This window comes from Schistocerca nitens, chromosome 9 (assembly GCF_023898315.1).
Source record: "Schistocerca nitens isolate TAMUIC-IGC-003100 chromosome 9, iqSchNite1.1, whole genome shotgun sequence".
In the NCBI taxonomy this organism is placed as follows: domain Eukaryota; kingdom Metazoa; phylum Arthropoda; class Insecta; order Orthoptera; family Acrididae; genus Schistocerca; species Schistocerca nitens.
Genome location: NC_064622.1, coordinates 288,888,804 through 288,916,008, shown reverse-complemented (window position 1 = coordinate 288,916,008; position 27,205 = coordinate 288,888,804). Strand labels below are relative to the sequence as shown.

At 38.9% G+C, this 27,205-nt stretch overlaps 1 protein-coding gene across 1 annotated transcript in view; it reads left to right on the top strand.

The window, feature by feature from the left end:
• LOC126202937 (cubilin-like) overlaps nucleotides 1-27,205 on the top strand; it is a 771,281-nt gene that overhangs the window by 273,859 nt on the left and 470,217 nt on the right. Inside the window, exon 27 of the mRNA XM_049937033.1 lies at nucleotides 24,539-24,695. Coding sequence (XP_049792990.1) covers nucleotides 24,539-24,695 — 157 coding nt within the window. The remainder of the gene's footprint in view (nucleotides 1-24,538; nucleotides 24,696-27,205) is intronic.

Below are 27,205 nucleotides of genomic sequence, written 5' to 3'. Positions count from 1 at the left end.
ATGATCATTTCCTCCACTTATCTCATTAATGTCTCTTTCTGTTTTCATTAGCATGACTGAAACTTAAATATTTACAACTACGCGTAATTAAAATCTGACATAGCATCTATATCCACTGTTTCAAAGACCTAGAATTACATTTGAAATGAAATTAATAAACAAAGAAATTTCAGTACATACATATGGTTCCTTTTACCCATTGACTTCTTAATCCTCAATAATAAGTTCTGTTCTCCAAGATAATATGTGATTAACTCTCTAAAAATGAGTAGAGCTTATACCCAGTTGTCCATTGCAGACTTATCTGTACCAATCCACTAGACAATTGGCACAAAACAGTTTGTGAATAATGCAACAATCAATGAGAACTTACAACTACAGTCAAATGATTCAGATTCACTGAGTACATATGAACTAACAAATAAAAGAGATGAAATTTTCTACCTCTACTGTACAAAATTCATTGCATAAACATTTAGATCCTTATATAGATACAAGCCCTTTATCTTGCCCATCTCCACGTGTTAGCACATAGCTACAGTTGTGTGGCATATGTACGATTTTGTAAGGTCCTGCATACAGTATTTGCCACTTCTTATTTCTGTTATTTGTCAAGGATAACTTAGGGTGGTTTCTAAGTAACACTTCAGTCACCTGCATGGTAGTTAATAGTCTTTTTGACAGTCTGATCATACACTGCTTTACTCTGTTGAGCACAACTAGTCAAACTGGCTAGAGCTTCTCTCAGTTTTTCATCTCTTGATTTGTTTGGCTTGGTAGTTTTGGCAATGGTGTTAGCCACTTCATTTGATTCAGTTACATTAAACATAAGATCATTGGGTCTGTAACTCATTGCTGGGTGTGGTAAGTTACTGTATATTCTTTCAAATGCAGACACCAATTCAGACCACCTGGCATTTTGTGTAGGTGCATAAGTGCATACAAGGCGATTGAACTCACAGAATATTCATTCCATGTGGCTTGCTTCTATGTGGAATCTGGCAACTAGAATGTGCTTAATGTCTTGTTCATCAAGGAAAGATTTTCATTTGAAACCAGTAAGGTATCTGGCATTTTCAGATAAAATGGCATGATGTTTACCCACTTTTGGGATATAATCTTTCAAGATTCTCTTAATTATTGGGTTCTCTGTGGTGGTTTTCGTGGTGTAAAGTTTCAGGTACTCGGTGAAAGTATCACAAACAGTCAATAAATATTTGTCTCCACCCCTCACTATGGGTAGGGGACCTGGTGCTCATGAAGTCTGAGTCATCACCTTCACATTAATTCCATTGTATTTAGTCTTGAGTGTGGCAATGTCAGTGCAGGAATGCTCCTCCATATACCGTATGAATTATTCTTGCCTGCACTGAACCTCTTGATGCAATGAAATGATGAACAGATAGGATTTGAACTCTTAACTGTGCAAATAAACATTCCTTTTCTATTAACTTTCTATAAGATTTTTAATGAATAGTTAAAACACACAGTTTTAACAATGCTGGTATGACTGGTCCAAGCATATGCCCATACGCTACCACTTCCCAAAACAAAAGGGTGAAGATACATGAGTTAATAAATTGAAGAGGATATTTCTTACTTTGTTTCATGCAGATATTTAACAATGTATCAAAACATTATCTTTGCCACAAAAAACTCATTAACGTACGTTTGGTGGTATCTATAACTCATTCAGTTTACATATAGCTTATATATAAGAAAAGAATGAAAAAATATATGATTCAATACAAACCTCCACAGATGTTAATTAATGTGGATAAGCTGGAACAGTGGGAAGGGAGCTCAGTTTTGCATGATCTATTGATTGATTTTGCTTTTTGACAGACTTTCCAATTCCTACGTGACCCCACACAATGTGTGTATATCATATAAAATCTTCTGTGCAGTCATTAGGGATGCACACACACCAGATTCCCAAATCCTTGTACTCATTAGAATACATGTACTCGTTAGGGATGCACACATGCAGGATTTCCCAAATTCGTGTCCCTCCTATAAAGTAGCACATCGTTTTCTACCTTGTAATGTTGATTTAACAGACTGTTTGAACTTCCCCCAGAAGGGGTCTGAGTCATGTAACTGAACTATGTTTTTGCATAGGTGTAAATATTCATGTCTGTGTGACTGGTCCTTTATTAATAATACCTTAAATTCTGATGCTCGCTCTATTAGTTCCACTAATTCTGGCATGCCCTGTGGCAGTCTAGACAGTGTAGCAGGGCTAGAGTCCACATAGCTAGTCTTGCATGTAATAGTTTGCATGTTAATGAAAAGCTTAAAGCTTGATGATTGCAAAATACTTTTATTTGTTTGCCATAAACATAATAACCACAGCCACACAACACTCGAAGCTTCTAACTATGTAACAGAATCAAATATCTACAGCTTGTCAAAACTGCTGGCGAAAGCTATAACTCTAATTTCTCTGTTGCCAGCTCCTTCTGCTTGAAACAAACATGCCTCCAAAACTATAGGAAGATGCATCTGTCACAAGACAAAAGTTCTTCTCTATATTAGGGTGGTATAGTATGTTTGAATTTATCAGTGCATATTCAACACACTCGTAAACTTTCTGGCATTCATCTGGCAAAAGCCATGTTGTATTTTTATATAACAGTAGGTCTAGCATGAATCTTATAAAAAATTATACAAGACCGATAAATGCCTTTAGTTGTTTCGTAATTCTTGTCTTGGGATTTCCTCAATTGCTCATATTTTCTAACTATCAGGAACTATTCCTAGGGGAGATATGATAAACCCTAGGAAATTTACTTGTTCCTTCCCAAACTTGGATTTTTCTATGTTGGCTGTTACCTCAGCATCTATAAATTTTCTCAACACTCTTTCTAAGATGTCAGCATGTTCCTCCCATACAGAAGTGGCCACTAACAGATCATCCAGTTACAAGGTCACTGTTTCGCATAGGTTTGGTCCTAACACTGAATCCAAACTGGTTATAAATTCTCCTGCACTCATATTAAGGCCAAAGGGAAGTAACTTAAATTGATAACTTCTACCTCCAAAATTAAATGCAGTGTACTTTCTGGATTGTTCCGAAAATGGTATCTGCCACTAACCGTATTTTAAATCAATGGATGTTAGATGATTAACACCATAGAATTTCTGTATCTGCTCTTCCAAATTCTTCTTGGGATAGTGTACATCTCTCTTCAAGAGTCTTCCAGTTCAGTTCCTACAGTATCTCTGTGACACTCTCCCATGGATTAAACAAACCTGTTACCATTCAAGCTGCCCTTCTCTGTATACGTTCAATATCCCCTGTGCTATTTGGTACTGGTCCCACACACCTGAGCAATATTCTAGGACAGGTTGCACAAGTGATTTGTAAGCAATCACCTTTGTAGACCGACTGCACCTCCCTAGTATTCTACCAATAAAATGAAGTGTACCATCTGCTTTACCCACACTGAGCCTATGTGATCATTTCATTTCACATTCTTACAAATTGTTACACTCAGATACCTGTATGAGTTAGTCATTTCCAATAGTCATTCATTAATATTATAGATATAGGATAATATGTTTTTATATTTTTTGAAGTGCACAGTTTTACATTTCTGAACATTTAAAGCAAGTTGCCAAACTCTGCACCACTTTGAAATCTTATCAGATCTGACAGAATATTTATGCATCTTCTTTAAGATAGTACTTCATTGTAGATAACCGCATCATCTGCAAAAAGCCTGACATTACTATTAATATTGTCTGCAAGGTTAATAATATATGACATGAACAGCAAGGATACTAATACACTTCACTGGGATACACCTGAAGTACTTCTACATCTTACAATGACTCTCCATCCAAGATAACATGCTGTGCCCTTCCTGCTAAAAAGTCCTTCACTTGGTACCCCATATGATCATACTCTTGACAATAAGCTTCAGTGTGGTACTGAAACAAATGCTTTTTTAGAAATCAAGAAGTACTTCTGCCTGATAGCCGTGGTCGAAAGCTTTCAGTACGTCATGTGAGAAAAGTACGAGTTGGGTTTTACATGATCAGTGCTTTTTGGAATCCATGTTGTGTGGCATTGAGAAGGTCATTCTGTTTGAGATACCTCATTATGTTTGAGCTCAGAATATATTCTAACATTCTACAACATTATTTCACTCAGAACTGCGATTGTGAACACATATACAGTTTGTAAATGAGGGGAATCTTCTTTCTTGTAGTTGTTTCCACCTATGTTTGGGAAGTCAGTACTTCTTTTTCTTTTTCTGGCGAAAGGCCTTTCCCTTCATTCTTGCCTAAATCAATTTCCTTTGGTTTGACAGTTCTACTTGTGTACTCATGAATTTTGCTGAATTTTTTTGTGAATGGTCAGCCTGTGAATGTTTGCCTTTACTTATCTTAGCCAAAAGCCCATCTTGTGGGCAAGCACTCACTCAAGCAAGTGCAAAGGTAACTGTAGCTAGATAACTAGAATTTCTTGCAGTTTTTGTGACACTTTAATTTTCATGCTACTTGATCTTTTGAATGTTAGCTGTGAAATTTGGAAATTAGTGATCGTAACAATATAAGCACTACTTCTAAAATGTTATTGCCAAGGCTGTGGGAGTCACAACTGCCATAGTAAAGATCATAACAATATAAGCACTTCTAAAATGTTATTGCCAGGGCTGTGGGAGTCACAACTGCCATAGTAAAGAAGACTGCCGAGGGATCCAGGATGACCCTGTCATATGTCAAACTTTTCATGCTGACACTTGTCATATCACTTCTGTAAGGAGACTGCAGCACAAGCAAGCATTTAAGCAATCCTTCCTCACATGCTCTGTAGGGGATTGTAGTGAGCAGAAAACATAACATGTGGTATTGTGCTGAGTACCTTCTGCCATGCATTTAACAGTGGTCTGGAGAGCATATATGTAGATGAAAGAAGCATTTCTCAACTTGTTGAAACTGGGTCTCTTGGCTCAGCACAGATTTATTTGTGTCATTGTTGTGAACTGTACTCACAGCAAAGAACTCCTTTGCTTCGTGCAATAATCTCACTAAAACCAGCATCCAAACCTCATTCCAAATAAAACAAACCATGAAGCAACAATACATAAGAAGATTATTAAAAATTACTGAATTAATTCACAGATTTGCTGTAGCTCTATTATTTGACATATTGTCACAGAACTTTGTGCACACATAGAAAAACTAAAAAAGTTTTTTGATGTATTACAAGTGCTCCATATGTGCCCTACTAGTTATTCTGCTGATATCATCTCCATAATTAAGTTCTCCCCACATATGTTGCAGCATATGCCGGCCGCGGTGGCCGAGCGGTTCTAGGCGCTTCAGTCCGGAACCGCATGACTGCTATGGTTGCAAGTTCGAATCCTGCCTCGGATATGGATGTGTGTAATGTCCTTAGGTTAGTTACGTTTAAGTAGTTCTAAGTTGTAGGGGACTGATGACCTCAGATGTTAAGTCCCATAGTGCTCAGAGCCATTTGAACCATATGTTGCAGCATGTCCCTATCAGTCAGTTCAAAAGTATGCGTATGCAACCTCACAGCCCTGGTAGGTTCATTGATAGAGGAGGCTTAAACACTGAATCTTTGCCACAACCCTACCCAAAAAAATAACATGGAATCAGGTCGGGAGAACGTGGAGGCCATAAAATGAATTGCTGATCATCAACAACACCACGACTGATCCATCAGCTTCGCAATTTCCTATTTAAGAATTCTCGAACATTGTGGTGGAAGTGGTGTGGAGCACCACCATCCTGTCGGTCTCCAGTTGTGGCATGAGCCAATTTTCCAGCATGTCCAAATACACCTCTTCTGCAACAGTATTGTCACAGAAGGGAAAGGGACCATAAACTTTAATTGAAGAAACTGCACACAACGCAATTTTATGTGAACCTCAAATGTGTTGGATGATAGTTTGGGGACTCTCCGCTTGTTCATTGTGCCATTCACAAAGAATGTTGCTTCATCATCAGCTTTATGTGAACTTTGAATATGCTGCTCGATAGTGTGGAGATTCTCTGCTTGTTCGCTGTGCCATTCGCAAAAAAATTTGCTTCATCAGTGAAGATGTGTTTCTCACAAAACCCATCCTCTTCTATAAACTGTTGCAACAGTGCTGAAAATTCAAAGGCTCTGGTTTTGTTATCAAAACTCAGAGCTTGTAAAAATTGCAGATTGTAAGGTGTCAGCTTCAGTCATTTCCTTAATGTCTTCCAAACAAGTTGTGCTCAACCATTTCTTCACTCACTGCAAGGTGATGTGTTGGATATCTTGTGCAGAGGCATCCTGGAGCTTTAAACTGTGCTTACCATTGGTGAATGGAGTTGGCAGTTGGTGGATCTTTGTTCAACTTCATTCTGAAGCATTGTTGCTCTCTTACAGCAGACTGATGTACACTTCAAGCCCAACTTCCGCTTTTTCAGTAGCTGTCGCCATCTTGTCTAGCTGGTCACTGCTTCACTCTTGTGACAGAAATCTGAAGTGTGGCTGCAACAGTACAAAAGTTTTTGTGTCTTTCTACATGCGTGTTGAGTTTTGTGACAATATATCATTTAATGTAGCTACAGTGAATTTATATAAAATTGCTTCAATAATTTATAATAATCTTGTACTTTGACAGCTGCCACCTTTTCCACATCAAAAGCCCCCTTCCCATAGGTTAAGCATGTGCAGCAAACATATCTGCTCCATTTGTGAATCCTACAACATCACCACTAGTTACATCTCCCAGCCTTTCTGCTTTCATAGCTACATCTCAGAACTTATCCGTAAACAAATCTCTTGTGCAGTATCCTCCTCTCATCCTCTGACTGATACATTATGTGATCAAAAATATCCAGACACTCCCAAAAACATACATTTTTCACGTTGGGTGCATTGTGCTGCCATCTACTGCCAGGTACTCCATATCAGCAACCTCAGCAGTCATTAGACACCGTGAGAGGGCAGCATGGGGCATTCCGCGGAACTCACAGACTTCGAACGTGGTCAGGTGATTGGGTGTCACTTGTGTCATACGACTATACATGAGATTTCCACATTACTAAACATCCCTAGGTCCACTGTTCCTGATGTGGTAGTGAAGTGGAAACATGAAAGCACACTTAACAGGAGAAAAGCATACAAGCCGACCTCGTCTGTTGACTGACAGAGACCGCCGACAGTTGAAGAGGGTCGTAACGTGTAATAGGCAGACATCTATCGAGACCATCACACAGGAATTTGAAACTGCATCAGAATCCACTGCCCCAAGGAAATGTTACTGTTCCTAATCTATATTAACAACATAGGAGACAATCTGAGTAGCCATCTTAGATTGTTTGCAGATGATGCTGTCATTTACCGTCTTGTATAGCCATCAGATGACCGAAACAAATTGCGAAATGATTTAGACAAGATATCTGTATGGCGCAAAAAGTGCCAGTTGACCTGAATGAAGAAAAGTGTGATGTTATTCCCATGAATACTAAAAGGAATCCACTAAATTTCGATTATGTGATAAGTAACATAAATCTGAAGGCTGTAAATTCAACTAAATACTTGCGGATTACAAATAACCTAAATTGGATTCGTCACATAGATAATGTTGTTAGTAGAGCAAACCAAAGACTGTGATTCATTGGCAGAGCACTTAGAAGGTGCAATAGGTCTACTAAAGAGCCTGCTTACACTACACCTGTCTGCCCTATTCTGGAGTATTGCTGTGCGGTGTGGGATCCGCATCAGGTGGGACTGACGGATGACATAGAAAAAGTACAAAGAAGGGCAGCTTATTTTGTATTATCACAAAATAGGAGAGATAGAGCCACAAACATGATACATGAATTGGAGTGGCAATCATTAAAATGAAGGCGTTTTTTGTTGCTATGGTACCTTTTCATGAAATTTCAATCACCAGTTTTCTACTCTTGATTGCGAAAACATTCTGTTGGTACCCACCTACATAGGGAGAAATGATCGTCACGATAAAATAACAGAAATCAGGGCTCGCACAGAAAAATTTGAGTGCTTGTTTTTCCCACACACCGTTCAAGAATGGCATGGTAGAGAGACAGCTTGGAGGTGGTTCCTTGAACCCTCTGCCACGCACTTATTGTGAATAGCAGAGTAATGATGCAGATGTAGATGTAGAAATACTATGACAGTTAGGCAGGAGGTGAGAAAACTTGGATTTCATGGTTGAGTGGCTGCTCATAAGCCACACATCACGCTGGTAAATGCCAAGCACTTGGTGTAAGGAGTGTAAACACTGGATGATTGAACAGTGGAAAAACATTGTGTGGAGTGACAAATCATGGTACACAATGTGGTGATCTGATGGCAGGGTGCAGGTATGGCGAATGCCTGGTGAATGTCATCTGCCAGTGTGTGTAGTTCCAACAGCAAAACTCGGAGGCGATAGTGTTATGGTGTGGTCGTGTTTTTCATGGAGGGGGCTTGCACCCCTTGTTGCTTTGCATGTCACTCTCACAGCACCTGCCTAAATTGATGTTTTAAGCACCTTCTTGCTTCCCACTGTCGAAGAGCAATTCGTGGATGACGATTGCTTCTTTCAGCATTATCAAGCACCTGGTCATAATGCACGGCTTGTGGTGGAGTGGTTACATGACAGTAATATCCCTGTAATGGACTGGCCTGTGCAGAGTCCTTACCTGAATTTTATAGAACACCTTTGGAATGTTTTGGAACGCCGACTTCGTGACAGTTCTCACCAACTGACAGCAATACCACTCCTCAGTGCAGCACTCCCTGAAGAATGGGCTGCCATTCCCCAAGAAACCTTCGTGCACCTGATGGAACATATGCTTGCGAGAGTGGAAGCTGTCATCAAGGCTAAGGGTGGGCCAACAACATATCGAATTCCAGAATTACCGATGGAGGGCACCACAAACTTGTAAGTCATTTTCAGCCAGGTGTCCGGATACGTTTGATTACATAGTGTATAGTTCCCACTTCCAAAACTGTCAGAAGCACCCACTTTTGATCCATCACTACTCAGGTCTTGAACGCTTTGAAATTTATTCCATCAACGCTATGGCTTTCTCAAGTCAAGCCCAGAAATGAGATCCTCCTTCCCTGATATCCTCCTCACACCATCCACTGTCACCCTCCTAACCTGTGTAGCATCTTAGTCAAACCTTATGACATTCCCAAACCATTATCGCTGACCCCAAGTTTCTTTCCTGCACAAATCTATTCAAATTACAATACAATTACAATACAAAATAAGACTTCATCTATGGCAATAAATCAACTAAAATCCATTTTGAATATATAAGTAATGAGATCGATAAAAAATTTACTTGCCAAAAGGCAGCGTTAGGACACACATATTAAAAATGGTACTGCAATGTAATGTAATTGGATACATAAAAAAATCTACTCACCAAGGCGGGAGAAGGAAATGGATTCGTGGGGCTTAGGAAAAGGTGTAGAGTTCAGAAAAGTTGCCCAATACCCCAGGTCAGGGCTGACTTACCACTTGGGATGACAAGGAAAATGATAATTAAAATATAAAAGCTACTGTGAAAGGAAGATGGGCAACCAAACAAATGTTAAAAATGGAATTTTAATTACGTGTACTGAGAGACAGGTGAGAAGATGACAGATACAAGAAAGGATTTCAGAAGAAGAAATGAACTTTAATTAAGACTTAGAATATCAATTGCAATTGGGAGAACCATTTCTGCCTATTTGAGTTGTGATGGTCAAACAAAGAAGAGGTATCCATAGAGCTCGAATTGTTAGATAATTAATTTCTGTACCACAGTAGTATGAATTTGAACACAGATAAGTATTGTGTTATATGCTACGACCACAAAAACAAGGAGAAAATTTTATTGACTGGCACAAAAATGCTGTGGATATATTTGGAATTTTACTTTTCTGAATTGATATGAGTCGATCAACATTGTTCACTAATTTTCAACTTCTGTCTGCAGAATGTCTTTGTTTATATATGTTTTTAAGATAGTTATGCAGTTGATGACATTTCCAGGGTGTATAGCTGAGTTGTCAGCTGCATTTGTTTGTAATATCTGGTGATAGACTTGGTCATCTTCTGCAATGTTCTGAGGAGAAATCAAATTGTGTTGTGTGCTTTTTATTCAGGTAGTTGAAATGAAAGAAGCACAGTAAAAAATTATGTTTTTGCTGGATCCCAGTAGAAATTCATCTAAAGTTTATAAAGGCTTGCAAGGTTCCTTCTCTTTCAAAAAAAATAAAAAAAATTAAAAAAAATGTCTGAATTAAAAAATTTTCTACTTATCTTGATGATGGGACACATGCAGGACTTTGCAAATTAGTAGTCACAGATTGTAACATTTAGAAATGGTACAATATAGCATTGAATGGCCTGCAGCTAAAAGTGTATGAAATAGCTGATGCCATCGTCATATACGAAGAAAGAATATGCTACAGTTTACATTAAAAAATAATTGTGAGAAATATTTGTGCAAGAATAGTCTCATTTGCTGAAAGTTAATGGAAAGCAAATCTGGAAAAAACATTCTTCAGGAGTGTTTGCACAGTTTGGAAAGAATACATCTGATTTTTTTTACTATTTCGTGACAGAAACTTAAAAGCAATCAAAGCATGGATAGTGAGAAGAATTTTTTGGCATATGAAAGATTTTCTTAATATCAGTTATTTTGCAAAGGATAAAATAACAATAATGGAGCGCTATGCAAGTGGATGAAATAAATAAATAAAAAGAGTCTAGAAGTGAGTGGAAAAATAAAATAAATAGCAGAATTAAAGGTGCTATGCCAGTGGGAAAACTGAGAGGTTTTAAGTAGTAATTATTTGAATGTCCATGTTATTTATTAGCTTTAGCTACCTCTTCCTTCTTTATGTTGTCATGACTGAAGAAATTTGTTACACAAAAACATATTGAATTCAATGACAAATTATGGCAGCTTTAGATAGGTATTCTGCATTATTATCTTGTTGATAGTCCTAGGTGTCAACGTACTGCGTTGTTATACTGGTTGAAAAATGGGGGATGGAAGTTCAACACTGACTACTGTAAATTATGTAGCAAACAGTTGCACGCAGCCCCCCCCCCCCCCCCCCCATGAACCATGGACCTTGCCGTTGGTGGGGAGGCTTGCGTGCCTCAGCGATACAGATGGCCGTACCGTAGGTGCAACCACAATGGAGGGGTATCTGTTGAGAGGCCAGACAAACATGTGGTTCCTGAAGAGGGGCAGCAGCCTTTTCAGTAGTTGCAGGGGCAACAGTCTGGATGATTGACTGATCTGGCCTTGTAACATTAACCAAAACGGCGTTGCTGTGCTGGTACTGCGAACGGCTGAAAGCAAGGGGAAACTACAGCCGTAATTTTTCCCGAGGACATGCAGCTTTACTGGAGTAGCATGGAGAGCTGCATCAAACCAGTCTCAGGACTGAAGACCACAACAACAACAACAGTTGCACAGCTGCATTTCACAGTTCTTTACTTTCACTGTTCACAACCCCCCTATATTACACAGTTATATGGCCAGTTAACTATTGACGAATTTTGATAAGCCTCATTAATAGGTTGGAGGCAGTCATCATCAATCTGCTACAATAGTTTACTGTTTAATATCTGTGAGCAGAAAAAACCTAACCACGCAGTTCACAGTTCTTGCAGAATAATACGGAAAATATTCAACAGACACTGTCATTGTTTTAACACGTGGCCTATTTGTGTTACACTTGTTTCACAGTTAAGTTGATGCATTGTTGTTGACCTAACCAATACAGGTTTCATGTCTGAAAATCGGGCATGGACTGACGGTCTCATGACCAAAAATTGAGCCTTTATATATCACCATAATAATGGGTACTGAAACTATACATTGTTTGATGTTTACTTTACAGAAATTACAATTAAAACGTAACTCATTACATTAACCGAATACGTTGAAATATTGGTTTTTAACAGTTTCTTCTACTACGATGGCTAAGCCAAATTATTTGTTTAAATGATGAAATTAACAGATGTACTTACACAAACAATAGTTTTGACAAAACTGGTAAGTACTTCGGAGTTAATTAAGAGCTGGCTTTGCTAATATGTTTTCGAATAGAGCCAAATAAATACTTAAAGAATGCCAGTGTTTTGTATTCCAAATGTTAATGATTAGTACAGAATTTATATTTCTTTATGCGTCAACAATAGGATTTAAGTTACGAAACAATCATTCATTTCATCCTATAATGAAAGATATTAGCTAGGAATAGTCAAAATAAATTAGGATATTGATGACATACACAAAACTAAGCACAAAACTGGACCTGGTGTTATATTCTTTAAGACTGATGGCCAACTTTTCTCTTTTATGGAAATGCAGATTATACTCACATATGTTAATGATAATTATTCAAAAATAAAAAATTAATTTAAGGAGTCAGATGACAAAACAAGAATGGAAGTAAAAAGATCCCAGCTTGCTTCATCACATGTAGGCATGGCAGAATCACATTTTATGACTGGAATCTGTTTATTGGTGAATGAACAAGTTTATTGGACGAGAGCCATCCCAGTTTTCCATCAATCCTTTAAATGCTTAAAGCATATCCTTCCAGAAGGTCATGGTTGATGTCCTTTCCCATCTTTCCCCAGTCCAAGCTTGTGGTCCATCTCTAATGACATTGTCATGTAATTGCTGGAAGATGGGCATGTGGTGGTTGATTTACCACTAATTATACTTGGTGTGTTATTGAGGTATTTTGTAAAGAAGTGTTTGAAAGGATATTACGTTGGATATGAAGATTCATGATTACATGAAGGGCAAAGTCCGAAACTGGATGTGCTGCTGGGCCAAATGGAAAGAAAGATTCCTCACATTGGGGCTAGAATTTGTTTCCAAAGTATTGTTGTATTTCTTGATGTAAGACTAAAAGTGAGTCATTAGAATAGTATGGATAATGCAGTAGTAAAGTATCTCCTGGAAACAGGTTCATTAAACTATTGTGTTCATTGCCATCTTTTTGTGTTTTATTCCATATAATCTTCTACTTATATCTGTAATGAATCTCTTCCAAGTTTCTGAATGCCTCTGATGGCTACTTCATCGTTTCTTTTTCCCTCCCAAATGTAACTCTAGGATAAGGAGTTTCATTTCCATAAGCTTGGACTTGCATTACCTTTTTAGTATAGCAGAAAAGATCAGAGGAGAGGGGGAAGGATGTGGCAATGAATGGGACTAGAGAAAATTGTGGCCACAGCCTTATGGAAATGATTGTTGGTTATCAGTTAATGGACTAACTGGTATACATTGTGTAAAGTTACAGCTTGGATGCCTCATCCTCATGGATAACAAATGAATGACAAAAAATTTGTATCATGCAATCCAAAGAAAGAGGATGACTACATTTTCACAGCAAACCAAAACTTTTCCATAGAAGCACGGAGTTAGTTATTTGGATATTCTGCGGACATAATTGCAACCTCTTACTATGATACGGAATGAGACAGTTGTATAATATTATAGTATATATTTTCATTGGAAGAATGGCAACATGCTGGCCATTCACATATTTCTTAAGGGTTTTATTCTTTTTCTACATGCATATAATGGTGAATTATATTTATTCTCCCTTTCTTACACACACATTCACACAAACGAACAAAAATCATACTACACACATTCAGGAATTCCTCTATAGAGTAGGAGTTGTCAAGTAGAAATTATTTCTTGTTGTGTTTGAAGTTAATTTTACTATCCATTAAATTCTTTATTCATTGGATTTTTAGAGTGGAATATCTAACTACCTTCTGTACCACACTATGGCTGAGTAATGTATAGTGTTAATAATTTCTCCTGGTAACATTACATTTATGAAAGTTAAATTATTTTCAATCTGTGTTTGGTTATTGACAAACAAACTTCATAAGGGTTGAAATGTACTGTGATGACATTGACAGCACAACCAACTGTTTAAAAAGAAGTTCTAGTGTGAACACCACATATTCTCCTTATTACTCACTCGTCTGTGACAAACACATTTTTCCTGAATGATAGGTTATCTCAGAATATGATGCCAAAAGATGTTAGTGAATGAAAATAGAAACTTTTTTACATTTTCACATCCAGAATCTTGTATCTGTAATGTTAAACCAGCAGAGCTGAGAATTTGTAGATCTGTAACATGTTAACACCAGTTAATGTTCTTATATGTATTAACACCTAAGAATTTAAAATATTATGTTTTATTTATTGATTTAACCTCAAGAATTATTTCTACTGGTGTGGTCAGCTTTTGGCTCTGAAAGCCCAAATCGATGATGTTTCATTGAACGGTTCACATGCTGACACTTGTTGATGTACCAGCATTGAAATCTACAACAATTTGCAGAAAGTTGCACTTCTGTCACATTTAACATTCCCTTCAATTGTCATTGGTCATTGAACGGTTCACATGCTGACACTTGTTGATGTACCAGCATTGAAATCTACAGCAATTTGCAGAAAGTTGCACTTCTGTCACATTTAACATTCCCTTCAATTGTCATTGGTACTGTTCTTGCAGAATCTTTTTCTGGCCACGCCCATGTCAGAATTTGATGTTTTACTGGATTCCTGATATTAACAGTACACTCATGAAATGGTCATATGGGAAAATCTACACTTCATCACTACCTCGGAGATGCTGTGTCTCATGCGCCAACTATAACACCACGTTCAAACTCATTTAAATCTTGATAAACTGCCACTGTAGCAGCAGTAACTGATCTAACAATTACATAAGACACTTGTTGTGTTATATAGCATTCCTGACAGCAGTGCTGTATTCTGCCTGTTTACGTGTCACTACCTATATCAGTTTCTGTGGCACTTCAGTGTATGTTGGAATATCATTTATGTCATTAGCTGCTACAGGCAGAAGATGTGCTTTGTTGATGCAGCACATTTAATTAACTGAGGTAAACTCACATTGCAGTCTTCTTCTTCTTCAGCATGCGTTTGCTGAAATCTGCAAAGAAACAGCTAAGTAAAAAATCCATGTAATGTGCACATTTATTTGTATATAAAAGCTGGCTTCGGAATTTTCCTTTGTGTGAGACAATGTGTACAATATTTGTGTGCTGATTTTAAGTTCTAGATTCAAATATTTTAGTGTTCATGTCAATTCTGTATAATCTGTCATTGATTGTATCAATACCTGATTATATTTTGGTATATTGTGAAATTTCAAACATTCATGAGTGCCGCCATAAAACTCGTACTGTTATCAATTGTAGACTTAAACTTAATTGAGCTTTTTTAAAATCTTTCGAACAATAGGCCTAACATCATTCAAAACAATTGTTCTCTAATTTGATTGTATAATTACATGAGGTACAGTTTGTTTTCGAGAATTTAAGTGTATGTTAAAAGGATAGGCAAATGGGAAATTTAGGTGGTGTAGATAAGAAACACAAATCCACTAAGATAGAAATTCAAGCTGCATGTGAGATTGTGTGGGCAAGACTCAGTATTAGGGGTGGACATAAAATGATAATAAGACCTTTCTATCGCGCACCAGACTCATCTCCTGATGCACTCGTACATAACTTCCCCAATCATACTGTAATCATTGGTGGAGACTGTAATCATCCAACAATTAATTGGGACAAATTACAGTTTTGCTAGTGGTGAACATGATAAGACATCATGTGAAACATTACTAAATACCTTATCTGAAAACTACGGAGAACAGATAGTTAAGAATACTACTCATGATGAAAATATATCAGATCTAATGGCAACAAATAGATTTGAGCTCTTTGAGGATGTCCAGATTGAATCTGGTATCAGTGAATATGATGCAGTTGTGGCAACAATGATTACCAAGGTACCAAGAACAACTAAAACAAGGAGAAAGATATGTATGTTCAGTAAACTAGATAAAAAAAATCAGAAGCATCATATATCAATGAGGAACTTGAAACTTTCAGCACAGGGCAGGAGCATGTAGACCACCTCCATGGTATATAGTCTCTGCAAAGAAACTTCTAAAGAAACAGAAATTTCTTTGTAATAGGTGTAAAACAAAGCATAGGGCTATAGTAGAGAGATGCTGAATGAAACATGTTTGGCTGTCAAAAGAGCAATGCGTGATGTCTTCAATCGCTACCATAGCAGAATATTGTCAAATGATATTTCACAAAACCCAAAGAAATTCTGGTCATATGTAAGGGCTGTTAGTGGCACCAAAGTTAGTGTCAAGTCGCTAGTGAATCAGACAGGAACTGAAATTGAGGATAGTAAAGCAAAAGCAGAAATGCTTAGCTCTGTTTTCAAATATTCCTTTACAAAGCAAAAGCCAAGAGAATTTCCCCAATTTAATCCTCATGAAATAAGTACTAGTGTCAACAGTGTTGAGAGACCACTGAAATCACTAAAATTAAATGAAGCTCCAGGGCCCGAAGGAATCCCTGTCAGATTCTATACTGAATTTGTGGCTGAGTTAGCCCCTCTTTTAACTATAATATATTGTGGATACTTGAAACAAAAAAACTTGTCCAATTCTTGGAAAAATGTGCAAACCACACCCATCTACAAGAAGAACAGCAGAAGGGATCCAGAAAACTACCACCCAATATCCTTGACACCTTTTTGTTGTAGAATCTTAGAACATATTCTCATCTCAAACATAATGAGGTATCTTGTACAGAATGACCTCCTCACTGCCAACCAGAATGGATTCCAAAAACACAGATCGTGTAAAACAGAGCTTGCATTTTTCTCACTTGAAATACTGAAAGCTTTGGAGCAAGGTTAGCATGTAGATGCAGTACATCTTGACCTCTGAAAAGCATTTGACTAAGTACCACTGCTATGCTTATTGTCAAAAGTACAATGATATGGGGTATCATGTGAAATTTGTGACTGGATCAAGGACTGTTTGGTAAGGAGGACACAGCACGTTGTCTTGGATGTAGAGGTCTCATTAGATGTAGAAGTAACTTTAGGTATACCCCAGAGAAGTGTGTTGGGACTTGCTGTTTATGTGTTATATTTAATGACATTGCAGACAATAGTAACCATTGACTTTTTGGAAATGATGCAGTTATCTGTAATGAAGTACTGTCTAAAAGAAGCTACATAAATATTCAGTCAGATCTTATTAACCTTTTGACTGCTGGGGACATGTTAACTCGTCATACCTCGCAGTTTCGCCTGGCGTACCTGACGTGTGTATGCGCAGCCCTTGGGTCTTCTCTACAGCACTAAGGATGTGTTGACGCGTACCATGCCACCGGCCTTTCCACTGCTAGGGACGAGTTTAGGCACACTGAGTCGCAGCTACCTGAGCACTACAGATGTGTAAACGTGCACAACTGTCTTTCCGCCCTGTTCTTCCAGTAGCTGTTCAGTGGTCTGACTGTATAGTTTGAGGGTGCGTATATGTTTGTTGCTGTGTTCCCTCTTTGCAGAATTCGACTTTGATTCCTGTGTTTTTGTCAGTTTTCTTGTTTTTTACATGAGAAATGTCATGTCACCATGGTTGCACAGATAAAGAAATCCTGGATATGCTCACTAGGAGCGACAGTGAACATGAATTTTCTGATGTTGCTAGCAGTGATGATTCTTCAACAGAATCTCAAAGCTGTAGTCCTCAGCCCTTTACATCAGAGTGGAGAACAAGAATTACAGTCAGAAGTTTCTCTGAACCCGAGGAATCAGAAAGTGACAGTGAAACGGTTCGGAAAAGAGCGCGCTTTAGTGGCACATTTGACTGGAAAGAAACTGACTTCCAGCCATTAAACCATTACTTTGATGACTCAAGTTCAGGACACAAATGTCAATTAGGTACTGACCCAAGCATTCTTTCATTTTTTTGTGATATTTATGTCTCAAGAACTGTTGCAATTTATTGCAGACGAAACAAATCGTTTTTACATTTATTCCAGAGAAAATACTACAGAATCTGTGAATTCTCGATTGTCAATGTGGAAAGACACTGGATTTGAGGTAATATATTGTTTTGTTGCTATTTGCCTTCTAATTGCATGAGTTAAGAAGTTAAACTTAAGTGATTATTGGTCCAGAGATACACTTTCGAACACAGCAGTTTTCAGCGAAATTATGTCCTAAGACCATTTTTGTCTACTTCTGAGAATGTTACACTTCAGTGATAACTCTGTGGGTACTGGAGGCGACAGTCTATTTAAAATTAGGACGAATGTTGACAATGTTCATCAGATGTTTCGTAATTCATTTTGCCCACATCACAAGCTTTTTATAGATGAAAGTCTCTTGCTCTTCAAAGGACGATTATCTTTTAAGCAGTTTATTCCAACCAAACAGAGTAGATCCCGAATAAAGACATTTGTACTGTATGAATGTCAGAGTGGGTATATTTTGGATTTTATTGTATATACAGGTTCAATAGCAGAAATTGGGATCCACAATTTGGGAAAAAGTGGCAACATAGTGGCAACTCTTATGGGACTGTATTTTGAACTGTGTCATATTGTATATGTTCCTCTGGCTTCACAACCATGGAACAGCTGCATGTAATACTGTTCATAAGAATAGACGCAGCATGCCAAAACTGCAGAAGAAATTTAAACAGGGAGAAACTGAGTTTAAGTCCACTGACAAGGTACTTGCTATCAAGTGGTGTGATAAGAGAGAGGTGTGCACGTTGACCACAAGTCACATAGCACAAATGTTTGAAACATAGAAGACTGACAGAAATACTGGTGAAAAAATAAAGAAATTGTATTGTATTGTAGATTACAGTTTGAGTATGGGTGCAGTTGACCGTTGTGATATATTACTGAGCTCAGTGGGATCAGTGTGTAAGACTGTGAAATGGTACAAGAAATATTTTTTCACACTCTGGATTTGTGCATTCTAAATGCCCTTACTCTCCACCGGTCAGTAACAGGGTTCGCAGAGTTTCACCTTTCTCTCGTAAGGGAGAGTGTAGAAAAATATGCTACAGAACAGAAAAAAGCTGGTAGGGGAAGGCACCATGATGACAAGAATCCTCTGTGATTCACAGGGAGACATTTTCTGCCTGTTAATGTGAGTTAACATTCACAGAAAAGTACACTATCGTGCAACTCCGTTGTTTGCACTAAACAGAAAGTACGCCGGGAAACTAGATACTAGTGCGAAACTTGCAACATTCCATTATGTGTTGCACCCTACTTTGAGACTTATCATACAAAGACGGATTATTAATCATTGGGAACTAAATCTGAGAAAATTTATTGATGCTTCTGAATGAATTACTAAAAAAAAGGCAAAAATGTAAAAAAAATATAAATCTACTTTTAACTTCTCCAGTGCCAGTCCAATGCATGGATCGAAAAGAAGGATGGGAAATAGTTGCAGCAGGTGTAAAACTATTAAAATGAAGATGACTTCTTCATATGTAGCAGTTTACTGGCAAATGAACTTACTTGGTGATTGATATGGCGCAATATCTGTACTGTGGCAAATGTTATTACACTGAGTACATTGCGCCAATATAACAAAACCCATATATTAATCTACGTATGATACATTTAAATTATTAACACATAACATGGACATTTATATTCTTTCTTTTATCCATAGTAGTACAGATATAGATCACGTTCGGTCTGCTTGTACAAAACTTGTCTTCCATAACTGGTTTAAACACCTTTGATCAACTAGAAACAACATGCCAAAGTTAAAACTCTGTTCGCAGTGCAATTTTTATTGCTACTTTGCATCTGTTGCTAGCCAATATTGGAAAATAAGATCATTGTTCCGGGTAGGGTGGGGGGCTTAAAATTTGTTGTTTGAATGAGACTGGCTTTGAACAAATTAATGGAAAATGGTATTTCTAAAAGAAGTATCGAACATATGTTGCTTTCACCTTTTCATAAAAATCAACATCTTTTGACTAATTTGTAGATTATTTGAAAATAGTAGGGAAATAAAAAATTTTATTCATTATCGTTGTGCTGTCAATCTATTGCACTCTAAATTTCATTTTCATCATGCATTCACTCTACTAAAGTGCGCGTCATTTACGACAGCATCCCAGTTTAGGTTCGCTCTGTGCATCTGATGTCACAAAACACAGTCAGCCAATGAACAGACAATGATGTTGCCAGAGCTTGACAGCAGTGCAGAGCACAGACGAGTACCTTCAGTTTTAGAAACATTCAGTCATAAATACAGTAATTGTACAAAAGCAATGTCTTGATAGCAGACTTCCTTTTATAGAAAGTTTGGAAAAAGCATTCTTTATACCAGTTGTTTCATATTCTATTAATTAATTAAACCTAACAAGCAATAAGCCTCCTAATTCAGGCGATAGCAAGGAAAGGTGTTTGTATCATTCTCACGAACCGTTTTTTCACAATAAAGAACAGCAGTAATTGTTTATTTCCTATTGTACTTAGACAAAATGTGAGTAATTCATAGTCATACCAACAGTGTTTGTCGGTATTGGCTTTACTTCATAAACTGCGCGCTCCCCCCTAAACGTGAGTTTGCGATCTATACTATGCTATGGCGCTGCTTCTCTTGGTGCATGCTGGAGAGGAATCCTATTGAATGATGAGCTGCGTTAGTGTAATGGTTAAGGTATTTGGCTGCTACGCGAATGGCTCCGGGTTCAAACCTTGTTTTGAGCTTAATATTTTCTTTATTTAAAAACAGTATTGAAGTGTCTTACTTCATGAATTTTATTCGTTTGAATGTAATTTTTTGAAATTGCTAGTGCTTTGTCTCTTCATTATAATCATAATAAGTTTATGGTTTTTCTAATTTTGGGGCCAAATAGTTTTTGTGAAATCGAATGATAAGTGTGTCAAAGCAGTTGGAACGACATGTGTCTGCACAGACGAGCAGTACAGTGATGACAAATTCACGCACAGCACGGAATGCGGGGAGCATGTCTCTGTAGCAGTGAAAGGGTTAATGCGGCCGTGGTTGCTTTACTTCATAAACTGTGCACTCCCCCCTAAACTTAAGTTTACGAACTATACTGTACTACGGTGCTGCTTCTCTTGGTGCGTGCGTCGTTTGCTACTGGCAATGCAGCAATCTCCCGCGTCTGGGCGGGTATGCGCGAGGCGCCAAGATAAAAGAATTGAACTATAGATATGCAAATCCGAAGTTTACATTGTTTTCAAGCCTGATTTTCGTGCCCAACTTTCATTCCAGTTATACAGCTAGGTATGTTTTACAGAGCATAGATTTTTAGCAAAATCAGAATGAAAATACTGCATTTTTGATGTTTTTGCAAAATCTTCAATTTTGTGCTTAATTCATTCAGTACTGGAAAGTGCTATGGAAATGAAACTTCATATTGAAGAACCTTGTGTTGTTTGGTAACTACATGCCAAGTTTCACATCCGTCGTAGCATTAGTTCAGGAGATCCAAGAATCCAAGCTTCGAAATTTTTTTGGTGTCTATTTTTTTGGCTGATTTACCTACAATTTTCTGGCTCAATATGGCTAGTAAAATTCTTTTCATTATTATTTTGAAGAGAACACATAAAGTTGTACAAGATGGCCAAATTTGATTTCTTTAAAAAAACTATTGCCTGAGATATTACACTCAAAGTTGCCAAAAATTCATGTTGGCTGTGAGCGAGTCGTAATCAGTCCAGGAGTGTTCAGCACAGGGCAGGTTGGGTGGCATGGGCCTCTCCGACTCTGGCGGCATCTCTGAGGGACAGGCACCTAGCGCAAGTGGCCGGATTACGCAGCAGGTCTCGGCACCTCAGCGTGCCAAGCAGATGGTGCGCCTCCAGCAGTCAGAGGATTAAAAGCTTTAACACAGTTCACTTTAAAGTGGTGAAATATTGGTAACTTGCTCTAAATGTTCAAAAATGTAAAACTGTGCATTCCACAAAATGGAGAGAGGGAAAAAAAATAGTATCCTGTGACAGTAATACATTCCTGGAAATTGAAATAAGAACACCGTGAATTCATTGTCCGAGGAAGGGGAAACTTTATTGACACATTTCTGGGGTCAGATACATCACATGATCACACTGACAGAACCACAGGCACATAGACACAGGCAACAGAGCATGCACAATGTCGGCACTAGTACAGTGTATATCCACCTTTTGCAGCAATGCAGGCTGCTATTCTCCCATGGAGACGATCGTAGAGGTGCTGGATGTAGTCCTGTGGAACGGCTTGCCATGCCATTTCCACCTGGCGCCTCAGTTGGACCAGCGTTCGTGCTGGACGTGCAGACCGCGTGAGACGACGCTTCATCCAGTCCCAAACATGCTCAATGGGGGACAGATCCGGAGATCTTGCTGGCCAGGGTAGTTGACTTACACCTTCTAGAGCACGTTGGGTGGCACGGGATACATGCGGACGTGCATTATCCTGTTGGAACAGCACGTTCCCTTGCCGGTCTAGGAATGGTAGAACGATGGGTTCGATGACGGTTTGGATGTACCGTGCACTATTCAGTGTCCCCTCGACGATCACCAGTGGTGTACGGCCAGTGTAGGAGATCGCTCCCCACACCATGATGCCGGGTGTTGGCCCTGTGTGCCTCGGTCGTATGCAGTCCTGATTGTGGCGCTCACCTGCATGGCGCCAAACACGCATACGACCATCATTGGCACCAAGGCAGAAGCGACTCTCATCGCTGAAGACGACACGTCTCCATTCGTCCCTCCATTCACGCCTGTCGCGACACCACTGGAGGCGGGCTGCACGATGTTGGGGCGTGAGCGGAAGACGGCCTAACGGTGTGCGGGACCGTAGCCCAGCTTCATGGAGACGGTTGCGAATGGTCCTCGCCGATACCCCAGGAGCAACAGTGTCCCTAATTTGCTGGGAAGTGGCGGTGCGGTCCCCTACGGCACTGCGTAGGATCCTACGGTCTTGGCGTGCATTCGTGCGTCGCTGTGGTCCGGTCCCAGGTCGACGGGCACGTGCACCTTCCGCCGACCACTGGCGACAACATCGATGTACTGTGGAGACCTCACGCCCCACGTGTTGAGCAATTCGGCGGTACGTCCACCCGGCCTCCCGCATGCCCACTATACGCCCTCGCTCAAAGTCCGTCAACTGCACATACGGTTCACGTCCATGCTGTCGCGGCATGCTACCAGTGTTAAAGACTGCGATGGAGCTCCGTATGCCACGGCAAACTGGCTGACACTGATGGCGGCGGTGCACAAATGCTGCGCAGCTAGCGCCATTCGACGGCCAACACCGCGGTTCCTGGTGTGTCCGCTGTGCCATGCGTGTGATCATTGCTTGTACAGCCCTCTCGCAGTGTCCGGAGCAAGTATGGTGGGTCTGACACACCGGTGTCAATGTGTTCTTATTTCTATTTCCAGGTGTGTATATGAGTGAGTCACTGTTGGATCGGTCAAGTCATACAAACATCTACATGTAACACATTGTAGGGATATGAAATGGAATGGTCACTTAGGCTCAGGTGTGGTTAAAGTAGGTGGTACACTTCAGTTTATTGGTAGAATACTGGGGAAGTGCAATCAGTCTACAAAGGAGATTGCTTAAAAACCTTTTTCTGGCGAGTTGTAGAATGTTGCTGAAGTTTGTGGGAACCATACCAAACAGGACTAATTGGGGAGGGGGGTGGGGTGGTTACTGAGTGTATAAAGAGGAGGGCAGCACAAATGGTCGCATGTTTGTTTGATCCATGGGAGACTGCCACAGAGATACTGAAGGAACTTAACTGGGAGTCTCTTCAAATAAATGTAAACTATCTTATGAAAGTCTATTAATAAAGTTTCAAGATTGTCTTTAAATTATGATTCTAGGAATATGCTACAACCTCCTATGTATCACATACATAGGGATTGTGAGGATAAGATTAGAATAATTCCGGCATGCAAAGAGGCATTCAGACAGTCATTTTTCCTTTGCTCCATATATGAATGGAATGGGAAGAAACTCTGTTAACTGGTATAGTGGGATGTACCCTGCACCATGCATTTCATGGTGATTTGTAGAGTATAGATGTAGCTGAAGATATTACACAAGAACACCAATATCACTGACTGTGGTGCACCAGTAGTGATTATTCCTCATTTTGAAGGTGCTCTTTCATTGTTTACTCTCCTTGAGTTTCTTAATGCAACATTCTGCATCCCATTCATTCCAATTATTGAGCATCTTGATGAGAATACTGTGAAATGCATAGTGATACGCTTTTGACAAGCCACGGAAGATAACATTTGTAATATTTCGTCATTTAGATTCTGTGCAGTCGAACATGAGAGTTGCGAAATGGCATTTTCTGTGAAGAGGTCCTTTTAAAATCCAAATTGAGACTGCCTAATGATAAGTATCTTATTGTGAGAGAGTTATGGTTCTTGCACACACATTTTTTCCAGTACCTTCAGGAAGGGGTTAACTCGTAAGTTTGGATGGTACTGATATTGTTCAGTAGTAGAAACCTGACTATGGTAAAATGATCAATTTGTGGATGTGAGTGATACTATGTGTAGAAAGTAGTAAGATCCCCACAATAATGTGTCCTGTACTGTGCGCCCACAGAAGAAATATCTGTTTGAAATACAGTATATTCATTGCATTAATTACTTTGTTTCAGGTTCGTGATGGAAAGGACCCATCTGGCCGACTCCTGGGAGCATATTGTTCCAGTTCACACCCAGCGTTTATCCGATCATCTTCCAATCACATGTTTGTTACATTCAAGTCTGACTTCAGTGGTAGTGGTCGAGGCTTCCACGCAAAGTATGATACTGGTAAGCATGATGTGCTGTACTTCATACTGCCTGCTGTGAAGATTGATTTAGGTTGATTTAGGTCTCTCTCAATGCAGTGGACCAGTTGTACCAGATGCTTGAAAACATTAGGTCTTACCAATTTTTTTTTTTTTTTTTTTTTTTTTTTTTTTTTTTTTTTTTTTTTTTTTTTTTTTTTGGAGAAGGTATACTTGATTACCAGTGAAACAAAGGTGAGAAGGTGAGGATTAATTCAGTAATAGCAAGATGCAAGTCCATACATCACTTATACATACAATTGGAGTGACCTCTTAATAGTAAGTTGTTAGCTTTGTTGTAAGATACATGATAATGAAATTAATTGGATAGATAAGGAATCTACTCACCAAGCAGCACTAGGAGAAAACACATATAAAAATATAAAATATATGGAAATACCCAACCTTTCAGAGCCAGTGGCTCCTTCTTCTGGCAAAAGGAATGAAAAGAAAGGAAGAGCAATGAAGGAAAAGACTGAAGAAGGTCAGGAAGTGTGGAGAGTTATAGATCCCATGTCTGTGGAGACTTGCTAAACGGAATGAAAAGGCAACACATTCCTTCTTGCTCCATGTAGTAAGTCTCCCCTGACCTGGGGTCCTGTCCAAATTTTGTGAAGCTCTCCCATTTCATAAACCTTTTCATCCATCCCTCTTCTTTTCACTTCATCCTTACTGCCAGAAGAAGATGCTCCAGACCCCAAAACTTTGCATATTTCCATATTTTTATACATGTTTTCTCTTGTCACCACAGGTGAGATTTTTTTTATTTAGTCTATTATAATACCATTTATTTTAGTTGATATACTAACCAAATTAAATTAGTATTTTAAACATTAATTCCTCAAACTGTACCTTTTTATGAATATGAAAGATACTTGGTATACTTCCAAGACAGTTTTATGTAGTATAAAGTGCAGTGCAGTGAATTACAAGACTGAGAAGTGATTAAGACCCATATTGAATCCATGAGCTGGACTAATGTAACATTTATCTGGTGCATCAGTCAGTAAGAATGTGTGGTGTGATCTGTATTTGAACAGTAAGGACCATTTGCTTTTACATGAAAAATAAAGTCTTATTTGCTTATATTTAAATTCTCGTAGCTCCACAAAGTTGCACAAATCCAGTGCCATCTATTGATTGTGTATGAAGTTGGAGAGATCATTCTTTTGATTCCATGGTTTTTTGCAAACAAAAATTGCTTCAAAATTGTGGTGATACACTTGCGAATTGAAACTAATGTAAATGATAGATGCCTTATACAGATTTATACATACACTGTGTGTAATCCGTTCCATATGCTGCAATGTATTTTCATTTTTATGTAGGTGGAACATACACACATCATTTTTTACACTTTTGTCATGTGTGTGTACATTTGGGTGTCTGTGTTTGTGCATGTGAATGTGCGTACTTTTGCCATAAAAAGAGCAAGAGCTTTAAAGTTGATGTGAATACTGTGTTCTGTTGCATATTTCTGTGTGCCACACATCAATCAGCTACAGTTGAGTCATTGCCTTTTCTTTATTTTGTGTATCATTTCACCCAGAAATTTTCATTGGTGTTTTATTTAGTATTAAGTATCCACAATTATCTGAAATACATTTGATGTTATGCATAGTTATCTGAATACGTCAGACAATGGAAACTCCACATAGGAATATCAACACTGTAGGGAAAGATAGATTGTTACTTACTGTAAAGAAGACATATTAAGTTGTGGATAGGCACAATTAAAAGGCGCTTACACAAAGCTTTCAGCCACAGCCTTCATCAACAAAAGAGAAACCAAGAAACACGCCCCATTCATACACGTAAGAAGCACACAAGACTGTCAACTCCAGCAGGTCAGGCCAGAATGCAACTATTATGTGAGATGGCGGCAGCAATCTGGAGAGGGCAGGGAAGGGGAAGGGATAGTAGTGTATGGGTGGAGGGACAGAGGAACACATTCTGGCAGAGTGTGCAGGGACTAGAATGCCAACAGGCACAGTGTAAGGAGCTTGTGGGCAGGAAGGTGGAAAAAAGAGGGGGGAAAAGGAGATGACTAGGGAAAGATGGGCAGGTGCATTGGCAGAGAATGGCAAACAAAGAGGTGGGAGATGAGAATGGGGAGGTGATGATAGGACAGAGGGGTGGAAACCATTGTGTAGAGGATGTGAGGAGTGTAAGTAACCATGGGTTGAGGCGAGGGTAATTACTGATGTGGAGTATGTATTGTAATGCTAACGCTGATCTGTGCAGTTCAGAAAACCGACGGTGAAGGGGAGGTTCCAGAATGCTCGGGTAGTGAAGCAGACACTGAAATCAAGCATTTTATGCTCAGCTGTATGTTGTGCCACAGGGTGATCTACTTTTCTCTTCTCCACAGTTTGGCAGTGGCCATTCATCCTGGTGGACAGCTGGTTGGTATTTATACCCGTATAAAAAGCTGTACAATGGTTGCAGCAGAACTGGTAAATTACACGGCTGCATTCATGGATGGCCCAGTCT